General features: G+C 36.6%; 2 protein-coding genes across 3 annotated transcripts; one reads left to right on the top strand and one right to left on the bottom strand.

Moving 5' to 3' along the window:
- The first annotated feature begins 3,927 nt into the window (after positions 1-3,927).
- On the top strand, positions 3,928-9,135 carry LOC113700199 (aspartyl protease family protein 1). 2 transcript variants are annotated; one of them, XM_027220715.2, is made up of 10 exons: positions 3,928-4,472; positions 5,550-5,685; positions 6,260-6,498; positions 7,007-7,231; positions 7,382-7,517; positions 7,614-7,687; positions 7,786-7,885; positions 7,959-8,019; positions 8,495-8,566; positions 8,654-9,135. In XM_027220715.2, exons 1-10 carry the CDS (start codon positions 4,117-4,119, stop codon positions 8,908-8,910), a joined length of 1,656 nt encoding a protein of 551 aa, XP_027076516.1. In that variant the 5' UTR covers positions 3,928-4,116; the 3' UTR covers positions 8,911-9,135. The 2 variants fall into 2 exon arrangements, with proteins under 2 accessions (XP_027076516.1, XP_071913639.1); XM_072057538.1 differs by lacking the exon at positions 3,928-4,472 and adding an exon at positions 4,552-4,622.
- A 370-nt stretch (positions 9,136-9,505) lies between these two features.
- On the bottom strand, positions 9,506-13,606 carry LOC113700198 (pre-rRNA-processing protein esf1). The gene is made up of 7 exons (XM_027220713.2): positions 12,794-13,606; positions 12,628-12,702; positions 12,116-12,339; positions 11,549-11,711; positions 11,255-11,383; positions 10,317-11,014; positions 9,506-10,085 (listed from the first exon to the last, which is right to left on the bottom strand). The coding sequence occupies exons 1-7, from the start codon at positions 13,355-13,357 to the stop codon at positions 9,797-9,799; spliced, it is 2,142 nt and encodes a 713-aa protein (XP_027076514.1). The 5' UTR covers positions 13,358-13,606; the 3' UTR covers positions 9,506-9,796.
- Between the last annotated feature and the right edge of the window lie 1,607 nt (positions 13,607-15,213).

The raw sequence follows: 15,213 nt of genomic DNA, 5'->3' as shown, positions 1-15,213 counted from the left end.
AAAAATATAAAATTATAAATTATAAAATACTCAAAAATATGTTTTAAAAAATACCTCTAAAAATAATCCAAAAAATGTCTACCGTAACATTTCAAAAACTTCTACAAAAAAGTTTTTCACCTTACAAAACCTTCTACAAAATTTTTTCAAAAACTTCTACAGTGCACTACAGGAAAGTTTTAGACAAACTCCCAAAAAACTCAGGTTCCAAACAGGCCGGTGATTTTTGATTTAGTCGGTACCAAACTTTGGACTGCTTCCAAGTTCCAACTCTCATCTGTCTCTGTCTCTGTGGCTTATTTGCGTTGGTCGGTGAGTTGGACTCTTTGGTTTGTGGGATACGTCACGTTTTTGGAGAAATTGGAAGAAGTAAAACTTCTACACGTATATCTTTCTTTCATTCTTTCTCTCCATCGACAATAATATTTCTCAACGCAAAAAAGAGTAAATTACGTAACCCCCAATGTATCATGCCAAATGACTCCCAACATTTCACCTTAATAACGTCACGGAAAGAAAGAAACAAAGAGGGATTTTGGCCAAAAAAAGGAAAAAGAAAAAAAGAGGGATCGATCCACGTACAAAACGACGGTCAATCCATCCGTCTCTTCACGGTAATGGGAACGGATAGAGTCAAAAGTTTGCAAGCCTGGGGAATTTTTTGACAGCAAAATGTTACGCGTTTCTTCTGGTTCGTCTTGCCCCTAACTAATGCTAGTTTGTTCGTTTGGACAGTGAAATTATCCCAAATAATATTTTATTTGTATCATAAATATATTTTTCAATCTAATTTTTAATTATTTTTTTATCTTATATACATCACATCATAAAATAAAAGGTGATACAGTGATTATTCTAAATAATATTTCAAATAATACGCTATCCAAACAAACCAAATTAATTATATAATATATATGCTACAAATAAAGCGTAAAAAGTAGAGCTTGTGAACAAAACAGGAAGAGGAGCTCGTAAGTTGGTGGCGTGGCGTCGCATGCATGTTGCATAATGCATTTTCCTGTTTCTTCTTTCTCCCATGATTGCCGCCCAAAAAGACTGACGTTTTTTTTTTTTCGAAACGGAATAAACTCACACGCTAGTGTTTATTCCGGGACGGCTCGGAATAAACGGTGCTGACTGACCGATGAGAGACTGTTTTGCAGTGTCGTGCTGCAGGTGTCCGGAGTTGGGAGGACAAATCTAATCTACCATTAAGCATTTGTTTATTATTTATTTACTGAGAGAATTTTAGCAGATTTCCATGTGTCAAACCTCAAAAGCCATTACGCGTTCTCCAAAAAGAAAAACAAAAAAAGTTTCCAAACTTGACTTTGGACCATTCCTGTACTACTTTTCAACTCTTTTTATGTCCCTATCTTTTTGGTTTTTTTTTTTGGGTATTATTAAAATTACATTTATATCCTTGCTAGATTTGGTTAACTTTAGTTAATATAATAACTAACAGAATTGAGAACCATTCTGTTAGGCTTTGTGCATCCCGTCAAAAAAATTGAACTACGGTGAGACGAATTTTATAGTTTAAGGATTTAAGTGTCTCGTTTTAAAATTTAGGAACTTAAGTTTGAGCGGACAAAGTGAAATTAACCCTTAAGAATCCCTTCAAAAGTTTGTTGATAGCGTTACATAATTCACCAGCCTAAAAAAAGTTCAACTGTATTTTACGTGTACTAGTATTCTGATTTTAGATAACTAGAAAGTAGTAGTATTTTGATTTTGACTCAGTCCAGCAACGACTTACTAGTAGGTTGGTGCTGTAGAATAATAAAACACAAACGAGTGTGTCCAATGGTGCATGTATCTGTCAAATCAAACCCCAGCGAACGCTTCCTGAAAGAAGTCCAGATCATGATCACAACAATTAATTAATTGGTTAGGATGTTAGGATAGCTACCATAATTTTTAGACGCCAAAAATTTATACCACCCAAATTAGTTGTATACGTTGCCATGTGTGAACAAAATACACGTGCCAAATGACGTCTTGTAGCAAGTGAACTGAGATTTTTTTTTTTTTTTTTTTTTTTTAAAGTTGGTGTCCTTCCTGATTTGCCGTCCCGTGCCTAGGTAGAGCACCCAGATTGATGAAAGATACGCTGCCGTCCCGTGCAATTTATGCATGTTACTACGCATAGCCACGCGCCCAAATCAAATGTTGCAGTCAATGAACTTTACTTTCCCCTGAGAAAAAAATGAGAACTTACAAGGAAAAGCTGCAGCCCGGATTATTAAAGGAGTTTCTTGTTGATTGGGTAAAATCAAAACGGGATGAGACTTTCTATTTGAAGGCCACAAGTGGCAACTGAAGTCAAGCCAAGGTCATGCATGATGCTGATGCATCCCCGTATCTGACTGTCTTCGCTGATTCGTTTTGTACGCAATTAATTTTCTCTCCGGGCGCTGGTAATATTTTTATTAACGCTCTCATTTATATATTCTAGATAGAAAAATACTCCCTCCGATCCCACTTTAATAGTTCTATTTTCCTTTTTCGTCTGTTTCTAATTGTAGTCCACTTCCCAATTGAAAAATGTAGTTGTATTTTAATTTTCTAAAATACCCTTATTCAATGTAAGTTATTGTTACTATAAATCTACTCCATTTAATGAGAGTTAATTCTTTTTTTACCATCAATTCAAGTTCCCATAAAGTTGTACTTTAATTAATGTGAGGGTATTTTAGAAAAATAGCTACCTAAATTGATTGTTCCAACAAAATTAACTATTTTTTCTTAACCTGTGTAAAAAGAAAACCAGAACTATTAAAGTGGGACGGAGGGAGTATAATTAATCTTTTCTACTATTTATTGATAATTAATGTGGTGTTTATTAGGCGCCCAAGTCTTTTAAATACTACTTTTTTTATGGTGTCAGGTTAGCAAATTACACGGCAGCTGCTTTAGTTAACACTAGCAATCTATCAAGGCATACTCGACGTGTGTGCAACTTATCAAAAAAAATATTTTTAATTAAAAGAAATATAAAAATAGTGCAAGTGAATATAAATGTTTTATGTAATATGTAATAAAAAATGTATTATACAAAAAAATGTGTACGATTGGGAGTAGAAAAACCTGTTACTGAGGCAGAACGAGAAAATTAAAGGGAAGTAATTTTGATTGGGTAGGATTTGTGTGTCAGTTGATAATAGAAATACTTAAGATTAATGGATAATAGAGATAAGAGTTAATAGATTACAGAGAGGTAAGGATGAATTTGAAAACAAACAAAATTAACACTGACACGGGTTTTATTATTTTTTACTCCATATACATTATTATCACAAGTTATTTTAAACAAACATTTCAAATTAAAAAAAAAAAAAAAAGAAGTAGAGTGGTAAAGTTTATTCATGATTTTCAGCCCAAGAAAAAAAAAAAATAGTAGTTTATTCATGGCGGGTGGCTAGTGACACACTGACACGTCTCCTCCGCCGTCCCCCACAAAGTAGTAAATGTCTTCCATTTCCCTCACCGGACGCGTTTCCTTGTCAACTGTTACTAGTCTATAGTGCTAGTAGTAAATGAAATGAAAAAGGCAAGAGTCAATCATATGAATGATTTCGTTTCCCACCATCCTTGATTGCCTCAGCAGCCGGCCACCTTCCGCTGCTGGGGTGGACTTTCGTCTTCGCACCTCCGACGACTTTTTTCTTTTTCTTTTTCTTTTTTCCAAAAAATAAAAAATAGGATGATATTACTCCTAGTTGGAACGAAATCAGAAAAAGCGAGTTACTCTACAGTGGATTCGTTCAACCAACAAAATTCAACTTCTCCTTCCAGTCCCAGGTTTGATTTTATTTATTATTTCCTCTTCAAACTCTCTCTCTCTCTCTCTCTAGAAGCCCAGCTCCACCTCACCCGCTCTCGCTTTCTTTTCCTACGTAACGAGGAAAAAATAAAAAATAAAAATACGTTTGCATATTCGAACAAGCCAACACGTATGCTATATTGTTTCTTTTTTAGTATGGACAACCACATATAAATTATCTTGTTGATTCAGCTAACCCAATTATTGCTCTGCTTTCCTTTTTCGTGATCAACAACAATTTCGGAGGAGGATTATTTTTTGTCACTTCTCTCCGAAATAGAGTATTTCAAATGGGATTTTTGTTTTCTTCTACTAGTAGTAGCTGTAGAAGTGATAGAATCATGGTTTTTGTAGATGGTAAAGTTTTGGTTTTTATGGGTTTCATTATGCTAATCTCGGGCATACACAGCTCTGAAGCCAGTGGTTCTGCTTCTGGGACCTTCGGGTTTGATATCCATCACAGATACTCTAACCCGGTTAGGAGTATTTTCGACTTTGATGGCTTGCCGGAAAAACATTCTTTCGACTACTACGCCGCCATGGCCCACCGTGATCGCTACAACCGAGGTCGCTACCTCGCCGGCACCACCACCCCTGTCACCTTCGTCGCTGGCAATGACACCCACCGCCTTAATTCCTTGGGATTGTAAAGTTTCATTTCCCTTCCCTTTTTCTTTTATCTAATTATGGATTTATATGTTTAAAATGTACTCTAAAAATGATAAACCAAATTGCAGGTTATGGTTTTATTTTGCTTCAAATCTCATCTTTTCAATTTTATTTTGAAAGTACGAATGTAAGTATATTTTAAAAGTGTAAAACCAAATTACATGTTATGGAAATTTTTTCTTTTACTTCAAATGTTAGCTCTGAGTTTGGATGCCAATTCAAAATTAATCTGAAAAAGAACTAAATTTGGTTTTTTTTTTTTTTTAAATTTGTATTGAATTTTCATTTTTATATTTTACTCGCCAAATTTATTTATATAGTAGTGAAACATTTACAATATGTTAAATTATGTTTTTAATAAAAACAAAACTATAGAAATTAGGGACTCTCGGACTGATGGAGGTGGGAAATGCCATTCTTAATTACTACTATTTGAAAAAAGAAAATCCCAACACAAACACAACATAGTATATACATATGCGTATATGTAATTCTCATAAGCGAAAGCTTCTTGATAGTGCTCAAAGGATTTGTGGAAATCATTAAAGCCTCCTTTTCTTCCCGTATTCTGTTGTACTTTTTTTTTTTTTTTTTTTAATTTTTCATTAATCAGAATCACCTTTATTTTATCATATTTCTTTTACAAGGCTAGCGAGCTCTAGTTTAAAAACTGTAGCACTTTATCTGTTTGCTGGTTGGAAATCCTTTTTTTTTTTTCGGTATTTAGATTTCTGTGTTGCTTTCGTTCCTTTGGTGTTTCTGTCTCTATAAAAAAAATTTCCGTTTTACGAGCGAAAGAGCTTTTTAAACTTAACATTATGAATTCTCTTCTCTTTTCCTTTTTCTGGCCAGTTTTAATAATTTTTCACCTTTAACTTCCTACTTTGCAAAACATTAATAAGCGTTCATGGGGTGACAGATATATAATGGACTAAACCAAGATTATACAGCATGAGTAATTTAATCTTCCTTGAAAAAATAAATGTGCATATGAACAATTGACCAATATTTTTCCTTTGCTCTCCTTTTTTTTTTTTTTTCCCTGAACTTGCAGTTTGTACTATGCAAATGTTTCCGTTGGAACACCAGAATTGTGGTTCTTGGTCGCACTCGATACTGGAAGTGACTTGTTTTGGCTGCCTTGTGATTGTACCAGTTGTGTGCGTGACTTGGTGACAAGATCAGGCCAAGTATGTTAATTTATTTAGATTTTAATTTCACATTTTATCACTTGAAATGATAACTATGTCTTAGATTAATTTGCAAATATGGATATCTTCATCTTGCTGTATTGGTAATTAAGAACTTGCTGCTGGGGAAGAAAAATAGCAACAAGTGGACTGCTTGGCTTCTTTTTCCGCTGTGTTTAGTGGCAGTTGGGTTTTTCTTTTCCCCAATTTTTATGCCATATGACTAACTATAAAGTTTTTTTCGATTGAACATTTCATCCAAGATTCTGGTGGATGCCACACTTTTGCTTTGGGAAGCAATAATTACAAGTACCTTAATTTTAACTGTGCATTGCGCAAGCTTGATTGGCACCATAAATTTCTATTATCTTGTTAATCAAAATTCTAGCATTGTGCAATACCAGGTTCAAACTTCATCAGCCAATTTTGCTGTCTAAAAAGTTGAAAAAATTAATTAATACTTCTATTGCCAAATTTATTTATACTAGTTTTTTTTTTTTTTTTAATTTTGAGCCTGTCTTCCATAGCCAGTTTTCTGTTATTCATTTTTTTTTCGCTCTTTCTTTTCAAGCAGCGAATTGATTTCAACATGTACAGTCCAGATACATCCTCAACTGGCATGACTGTTCCCTGCAACAGTACAATGTGTGATGCACGAAGAAGAGCATGCTCAGCTTCACGCAATGCTTGTGCTTATGAAGTTAGTTACCTTTCCAGCAACACTTCATCTACAGGGTTGTTAGTTGAGGATGTTTTGCACTTGGCTACAGATGATAGTCAGCAGAAAGTTGTTGATGCGCCAATTACATTGGGGTGAGTATTATTAATTCATAGTATGATTACCTGTTTTTGTTTGAGGAGCTCATCGTTGATCAATAAAATTCTGAAGAGACTAATACTTTCATGAATCTTATGTTGCTGTCTTAAAGGAGTATTTCACATTGATGCAGCAGACATATTATATTTCTAACCCAAATGGTGAATTAATTCAAGTTTTCTTCTTTTTTTTTTTCTTCTTTTTCCTGATGCTCTGAGTAGCTGAAGTTTTATTTTTATCCTCGCGCTCTGGGAACTACATTTATAGTCTATATGAGGCATTTTTAGATTCCTAGATTGCCTTTTTTTTTTTTTATTGTTTCAACTAATGAGTTTGTCTGGACTTTTATCTGCCTTCTTAGCTGCTGCTCATTATCTCATATATCTATGTCCTTAATCATGTCTCCTTGTAGTTTGCACTCACATCTGATTATTGGGCAATATTTTGTTCCATGGCCTTTCTACTTGCACATGACATTGACTCATGATGCTTCTTCTATTTCAGCTGTGGAATAGTTCAAACTGGTGGATTTTTGGATGGTGCTGCTCCCAATGGTCTGTTTGGTCTAGGTATGGACACTATATCAGTTCCTAGCACATTAGCAAGCAAAGGGCTAGCTGCAAATTCTTTTTCGATGTGTTTTGGGAATGATGGAATTGGAAGAATTGTGTTCGGAGATAAAGGAAGTACAGACCAAGGAGAAACACCATTCAATCTTCATCAACTACAGTAAGCAGTTCCTGTTCGCTTTGTATATTCTAGTACCAATTTCACTCACTTAGCCGCCAATTACTTTTCTTCAGATTAAAGGACTTCCAAAATTCTACTAAATTTTATTTTTCTCTTCATTACCTTTTTCCCCTCTGTATTTTCTATCAGCCCAGCTTACAACATAAGCATTACGCAAATAGCTGTGGGAGAGAATATCACAGATGTTGATTTCACTGCTATTTTTGATTCTGGCACCTCATTTACATATGTCAATGACCCAGCTTACTCAATTATAACCGAGAATGTAAGTTACTAGGAAGTTTTCATGATATTTTACATAAATATGATGTGGTCTGCTTTCGAGGATTACAAGCTATCTTGCTGCTATGTTTTTTGGCAGTTCAATTCTCGGGTCCAACAGCCACGTTATCCATCTGATTCCCAAATTCCTTTTGAATTTTGCTATAATCTAAGGTAATTTCAGTCTCACAACATCATTTAACAATACTTCACCTCGTGGTCGTTCATTTTACCCTGGGAACCTTGTAGACTGACTCTTTCTTTTCATGCAGTCCCAATGAAACACGCTTTGACATTCCCCCTCTGAATTTGACGATGAAAGGGGGAGATCCATTTTCTATCACTGATCCATTGGAACTATTTTCACTTTCGGTAATTACATTTCACAAAGTTGGATACCTTGGGATTTTCTCTTGATTGTAATAACCCATTTTCTGATGTGCAGAATAATAGATATATATATTGTTTGGCAGTTATTAAAAGTGGGGATGTCAACATCATCGGAGGTAAGTACCACTAAGTTTCACTGTTAATATAATCAGAACATAAATACACGAAACTGACTGCCACTAATGTCTCCCCTTCCCATTGTAAACAAAAAGGAAAAGTGAGTTGGTTTGTTTTATATATTCCTCTTGTTTTCTTCAGTAGAATGATGCCATTCCCTTATACCACTAGTTTGTGTGTTAATGTATTTGCTTATATCAGTACTAGTTCCATGTTAACATATTAGGATTTAAGATTCTGTTTCGTTTTCACTGGTCCGTCTTGTAATACTTCATCTGATCATAAGACTATGGTGACACGATACAGAGTTTGATATTGAATTCTTCAAAATTTGTTGGAAAGTTATATCAAATTCCTATTCCCTTTTTTTTTTTTTTTGAAACAAAAAAGAAAGTCCTGTCCCCTTGTTTTCGGTTCCAGTTGGACTTCCATGTATTTTGTTTTGAGTCATGCATTTTGTTGATTTTTGGCCAGAAAATTTCATGACTGGTTATCGGGTAGTTTTCAACCGCGAGAACATGACTTTGGGATGGAAGCCATCTAACTGTGAGTGTTCACTTTTTCTTTTGCCTCGTGCAACAACATATTAGAAGTTTGCAACTCTCTGCCCATAAATGAAAGCATTGTTCTCAGGCTACGATGATGTGCAAACTGAGAATGGATCAAACACATTGCCCGTGAACCAACGGAACGGTACCCAAGCTCCTTCACCCTCAACTCTCGTGCCAGAAGCCACATCTGGAAAGGGAAGAACTTCTCCTGTGGCAACTTCGATTCCAACACAATCACCCCCGGGGAGCAATGCACCGGATTCGAACTCCATATCTTGCAAAATCCTTGTCCTTCTGTTTTGCCTGTTGAGCCATTATTTGATTATTCTTTCTTACTGAGGCTGCAACCTTTTGTGTGGAATTGAGCAGTATTTTGTAGCAGTAGCATTTCCACTGGATAGATTTAATACCATTACAATATGATGCTAGTTTTGCAGCCGTCTCGGCTATATTGAGATTGATCTATCGTACTTTTAGCTGTAAATATACATATTATTGTTTGATTGATGGATACATATTACTTTTCGAAGGCATATATATATACATACTTGATTGATATGGCTATTGTCGGTCATTCCAGATAACCCTTTGGAGTGTAGTGTACTCTTGATAACTCCCTTTTAATTCTTTTTCTTTTTATTCGACCTGAAGAAATTGTTAAACTGACCTTGCAAACCTTATTTTACATTTTGATTGCGTTAGTTTTAGACAATTTCGAGTTGATTTTAACTTATCAGAGCATAAATGAAACGACATCGTGCAGATCGTGATTGAAATCCAGGCTGCAGAAAACGAGTAGGACAGATGAGTTTATAACCTGGTTAGCGATCAATATGAATATAGATAGAAAATTCAAGAGAAAGGAATGCGAATGAAGATTTTGACCCAAAATATATATATATATATATATGAATGAGGATAACAACAGCGAAACTCATGAAATCCTGCAGCATTCACATTCAGTTGGAGTAAATACAAAAACATGAAGAAGAAAAGAAAAATGAATTGAGCGCGCAATATGAACAAATGAGTACGAGTTAACCAAGACTTCTAAATTGAGGAAAACCATACAGAAACGCCCTTCGTTTATCTGACCAAAAACAGAAAAATACCCCAACTCTCACACCATGTATGGAGGATGCTACTTGCTTTGACCATCAGAACTTTTTAAACTTTCGCCATCCTCGCAACACTGCCTAAATATCCGTATAGAATAGTGGTTAACCTACTTGCTCTTGCTTGCTTTTATTTTCAGGTGGCGGTTTTTTTCTAGCACTTTACCATGAAGGGGAATCTGTTTTGATTTCATCTTAATTGACCTAACTAACGAGGACAATTCCAGCTTCTCTTTCATTGCAGGCGGCTGACAACGGTGCAACCCGCCGTTGTCATCGTTCTGTGTCTTACTAGACGCCAAACCTTGTCCAAGTGTTTCTGACGGCTCCTTTACCCTGTTGTTCTCGGACTCGCTCTTCTGTTGTCTATTTGCCATTTGTCGTGCATAAGCTGCGCTCCTGTAAAGAATAAAAAAAGGGGAGACGCCTCAGCAGATGAGAGCAAGCAGTAACTTTCGGAAAATAACATGTCAAAATCGCTATATAGATTATACTGGAAAAATATTGATGGGTTATCAGGAAAATATTCTAAAATCCAGACAATATTGGTGAAGAAGAAATGAAGAGGGTCAAGTACACAAGTCATCATAAAACTGGAAACGTTGACCAAATGTGCAGTAAAAGAAGTACCGTTTGAACTGAGGATCCGTGGGATCCAGAGCAAAAAGCGGTGAAGTGAACAGGGTTGAAAACCTAGGATCATCATAGTCAATAGTTGGCAGCTTCCCTTCACCGGGAATTTCTTTACCCATTTTCCCTTTCATCTTCTTACGTTTCAAATTGTAGCCTTTCAAGCCGGAATCTGCTCCCTTGTCGTCAGCAAGTAACAATTCAAGTTCTGCTCTACTTGCTTCAGCTTCTCGAGATGCATCTTCATTCTGCTGCTCTTTTCTCGCATTTCTACCTTGAGAAACCTTACTTTCTTTTCCAGAACATTCTTCAAGAAAAAAGTCATCAGTTTCTTCTGCAGGTTCATTATCAGTATCAATGCTCTCATCTTCTGCTGAATCTTTCGATCTATTTTTCCTGGCCTTCTTTTTCTCACGTCTCCCTCTAAGGATAGCGTCCCAAACATTCTCTGATTTTCTGTCTTTCTTTTCCAAAATCCGTTTACTCAAATCTTCTAAACCAGTATTGAACGTTACCTCCATGTCCTGGTACTTCTCATCATTTTCATCTGAGCCATCCCCTGACTGGAGAAGAGCACGGTACATATCCTGCTTCTTCTGTTTCACAAATGATCCATTTTGCATGCCATCATTGTTCTCACTCTCATCACTATCACTCTCATCAGAAGCCAAAAACTCCTGGAACTCTAACTCAGCAAGCTGAAAGAGGAGAACCGCATCAATGCCAGTTGTATAAAACTTACCCGGTTATATAGAAATAATACTTCCATTAATCAAAGCACTATGACTTTAAAGATGTTGGATCATGCTCTGACTATGCATGTTTTGCAGCAAGAAGCACAAAGATGCACCAACAGTATATAATCACATGTTGCTTCCCAAACCAGTAGCAAAAATAAACACCTGATCGTCATTGAGTTGAAATGAAAATCAAAGTACCTGATCAGCGTTAAATTTTCGCTTCAAGGTTTTTGCACGCTGTGGCTCATCATCATCCCATGTCAGATGAATCTTACTTTGCTGAAGTGCTCGAGTTTGAAAGTCCAATCCTTCATAGTCTGCTGGTGCCTAATGAAAGGAAAAGCAATCTCAAATTATTCAATCTAATAAACTAAATAACAGTGTTTAATTGACCTGGGGCAAGAAACCTCTTTGAAGAGCTATCTTATTGGCCGAGCACTTCGCTGCAGAACAAGTATAAGCTATGCATTAAGAATAAGGACAAAGACTTACATGCTTTGCAACATCACGTGGTTGATGCTTAAATTCCATTGTATCTGGTACAAACCTCAAATCAAGCTTAGTGGATGATCTCTCAAACTCTACTCCATCACAAGTCCTATAGAGGTAATCTGCAGTAGCAATTGAATCGCATTCCACCACAGCATAGTAGTACCTGAAATATAAGTGGAAACACCAGAGAAACTTATACTCCATGTGTGAATTTGCACACACCCACAGGCATAAAGGCATACACGAATAGAGATAGATGCATGTGGACACGCGCGCAGAGAGAGAGCGAGAGAGAGAGAGCATTCACTCTTTTAACCACCAGGCAGGAAAGAGATTGTTTTATCATATAAACATTCAGGAAGCATGGCAAAGCTATTACAAATGAATCAGGATGAAATTTGGAAAATAGATAACAAGAAACAACACATGCCATAGGTTTTATTCTGAAAACCAAAGCTACACAACTACAAAGTAAAGATAACAGATTTTGAAATTAAACTCAAGCGGTGGAAAAACAGACACAATAAAAGGTATGTATATGCACATATACGAGAGCAGACATGCCACCTTAGCCTACTTAATTCATAAGTACGCAATTTCTCATTGTCAATTTCATCATCATCTTCATCATTTTGATTATTCTTTTTGCCATCTTCAAATAGCCCAACTGGACCATGAATCGCCTCCTCTTCCATTCGTTTGAGCCCAAACTCAGATGGGTAGACTGCCACTGACATAATTTGACCACCTCCAGGAAGAAACGAACTTAGCAAGACATACAAATCAACTGCCTACAGGAAACAATCTAGTTTCAGTGCAAAAATCAACATTCTAAGCTCAAGTCCACGAAAAACACAACACCAATTACATGCAGGATACAACATGAGCTCATTTTCCTCTCTTTGTTGGGGTTCTATAGAGTCTAAGACACCAATTAAAATACCTTAAAAGTCATAGAAAATGCAGTCTCCCAGACGACATGTATCGATCAAGAAAAAGATAACAAACCATCAAGATATTCTTTACACAATCTCTTCCCCTATATTTATACAAACCTTAGAATCTTCAATACTACTCACCTTGACTTGACTCCAATCCATGTTGACAACCGCAAGCCTATGCGTCTCCTTATCAATTTCCGGAACAGTCTCCTCCTGCTCCGCACAAATAAAAGGTTAAACATTTAAAATTTTCGAACAAAGTTCCCCAAATTATATAAATTCAACCTGCATTATTCATTTTTACCAGCCCAAAAGTATCTTCTTCCTCTTCGTGCGCCCCATCTGAATCCGAAGTAGTACTCGTCGAGTCATCACTCTCAGCTTCCTCTTCTTCTTCTTCCTCCTCAGAATCCGATGTTTCGGACTCATTGTCCAGCTTCAAGCTCCCTTTCTCCACGTTCTCACTCTCACTTTCTTCATCACTTTCAACACCCTCACTCTCACTTTCTCCGCTCTCCTCATTCTTCACCAATTCCTTTCCCAAACTCCTCTCTTTCGCTCCTTCTTCCTCCTCTTCGAGGCGATAATAATGCCTCAAAGAGTTAGCAGCGGAGTCATTCTTCTTCTGTTTGCCCCTCTTATCAGTGCGAGCTTTTGAGGTAGCGAAATCCTTGTCAGTAAACATGCGGTTAAAGCGAGAATCAATCGCAACCTTGGCTTTATGCTTCGGTGGCTCCCTAAACCTAGGGTCCGTGTGTAAGGATGCGAAACGAGCATCGGTGATGATTTTTCCATCGTTACGGTGGTTGGCGGTGGCGTCACCGTCAGGCTTAGTCATATTCTTCTTGTTCTTGCTTTTGGACCACATGGAAATGCGCTCTTTTTCCGTCGCCGGAGAAATTTCAGCAAAACCCAGCCGAATTAGTCGGAGGTCTATGTCAATCGGCGGTCTTGTTTTTAATATTTAGCTCTGCTCCATCCAGCTAACAAAACCCTACATCCCAGGATTCTAGCAGGAGAACTAGAGGCAAAGGCGGCGAATCTGGACTTGGGGCGGATGCGGTTTGGAACCCGATTTCAGGTTAGTGAAAATAGGACCCTAATCGTTGGGCTCTTGAGCCCAAAGAAATAGACTGCGGAAAAGGAAACCGCTAACTATAAGTACTAGCAGCCTAAACAAAGGCCCAAAAACACCCAAAGTGTTGTGTGTTCATTTTGAAGTCTCCTGGCATATTAAATTGTTTATTTAGTGAGGTATAAAATGATTTCGTCAATGTTATGTAATCCTGGATTTTACGTCAATTTAATTTAACTTAAAAAGAAAAAAGTAGCTAACAACATTTTTCTTGATCCATTAATTTAATTAATTAAAACTAACATGAACAATCTACGTGAAATGTCTTGAATTTTGTACTTTGATAAGTAAGTTAATTTTGTTTACACTACTGTACTGACAGTGTATTTATTAACACCTTTTAGTTACAAGTCACGTAACACGCTCAAAATCAAATTCAAATTCAAACCAAATATGTTTAGGGACCAAAATCTCACGACAACGCAGCAGCAGCAGCTGCTGCTGCAGCAGCAGCAGCTGCTGCTGCAGCAGCAGCAGTATACCAAGGTTAGCGCGGTTAATGATATCCGCCCAAGTATTAATTACACGACCTTGACTATCAACTACAGATTGGTTGAAATTAAACCCGTTTAGGTTGAAAGCCATAGTGCTAATACCTAAAGATGTGAACCAGATACCTACTACAGGCCAAGCAGCTAGGAACCCTGTGATCGTGAAATATCGATTGCTTATTGAACCCTGTGAATTGCGTGAAAGTAGGATACTCCAAATTCGGGGGTCAAAGAGTTTTATAAAACGTTCTTGGTGGAAAAAAATGTCTCCTTGCATAATATGGATTCCAAACATTCATGATCTGTACCATTTTATATAGATTATAAAGGTAATTTCTTCTTTAGCCGAGTGTGAGAGATTGCCTTTTGATTTACCAGAAGCCGAAGAAGAATTAGTAGCGGGTTACCAAACTGAATATTCAGGTATCAAATTTGGTTTATTTTACGTTGCTTCGTATCTAAATCTACTGGTTTCTTCATTATTTGTAACAGTTCTTTATTTGGGAGGCTGGAATCTTTCTATTCCGTACATATTCGTTTCTGAGATATTTGACATAAATAAAGCGGGTAAAGTTTTTGGCCCAGTAATTGGTATCTTTATTACATTAGCTAAAACTTATTTGTTCTTGTTCATTCCTATTGCAACAAGATGGACTTTACCAAGGCTGAGAATGGATCAACTATTAAATCTTGTTGATATGCAGCACAGGTACACGTAGTGAAAGAAGCAATTAACTTTATCTTTTTTTTTTTTACTGGGAAAAAAGAAGGAGCATTTTACTTGAATAGGGAGTATGAACTTTTGCATCTTTCACTGAGCAAGATTTTCTTCCACTGACCAATCGCATAAAAATAAAAATTAATTACTGGGACCATTTCTAGTCGATAAAAGTGAAGGTACCTTCAAGATGTAACTAAACAAGAACCCTTGATCCGACAATGGTGGTGCTGTTTAGGTAATGGAAAAATCATTCACATGATTATCAAAAACTTATGAGTAGACAAGCACGTAACTAATTTGATTAAACTTGTCATATACTTAATAAATTGGTAAATTGGCATCTCAACCTCAATTAGTTGAATCCAAAGTACATCACA

This window comes from Coffea arabica, chromosome 7c (assembly GCF_036785885.1).
Source record: "Coffea arabica cultivar ET-39 chromosome 7c, Coffea Arabica ET-39 HiFi, whole genome shotgun sequence".
Taxonomy (NCBI): Eukaryota; Viridiplantae; Streptophyta; class Magnoliopsida; order Gentianales; family Rubiaceae; genus Coffea; species Coffea arabica.
The sequence above is the reverse complement of the archived record's forward strand: the minus strand, read 5'-3'. Positions and strand labels throughout refer to the sequence as shown.

Coding starts and splice junctions, on each gene's coding strand:
- LOC113700199 (XM_027220715.2), top strand. CDS start 4,117: ATGGGATTTTTGTTTTCTTCTACTAGTAGTAGCTGTAGAAGTGATAGA. Junction 4,473..5,549: donor CGCCTTAATTCCTTGGGATT/GTAAAGTTTCAT, acceptor CTGAACTTGCAG/TTTGTACTATGCAAATGTTT. Junction 8,020..8,494: donor GGATGTCAACATCATCGGAG/GTAAGTACCACT, acceptor ATTTTTGGCCAG/AAAATTTCATGACTGGTTAT.
- LOC113700198 (XM_027220713.2), bottom strand. CDS start 13,357: ATGTGGTCCAAAAGCAAGAACAAGAAGAATATGACTAAGCCTGACGGT. Junction 12,703..12,793: donor AAGAAGATACTTTTGGGCTG/GTAAAAATGAAT, acceptor TGTGCGGAGCAG/GAGGAGACTGTTCCGGAAAT. Junction 10,086..10,316: donor ACGGATCCTCAGTTCAAACG/GTACTTCTTTTA, acceptor TATTCTTTACAG/GAGCGCAGCTTATGCACGAC.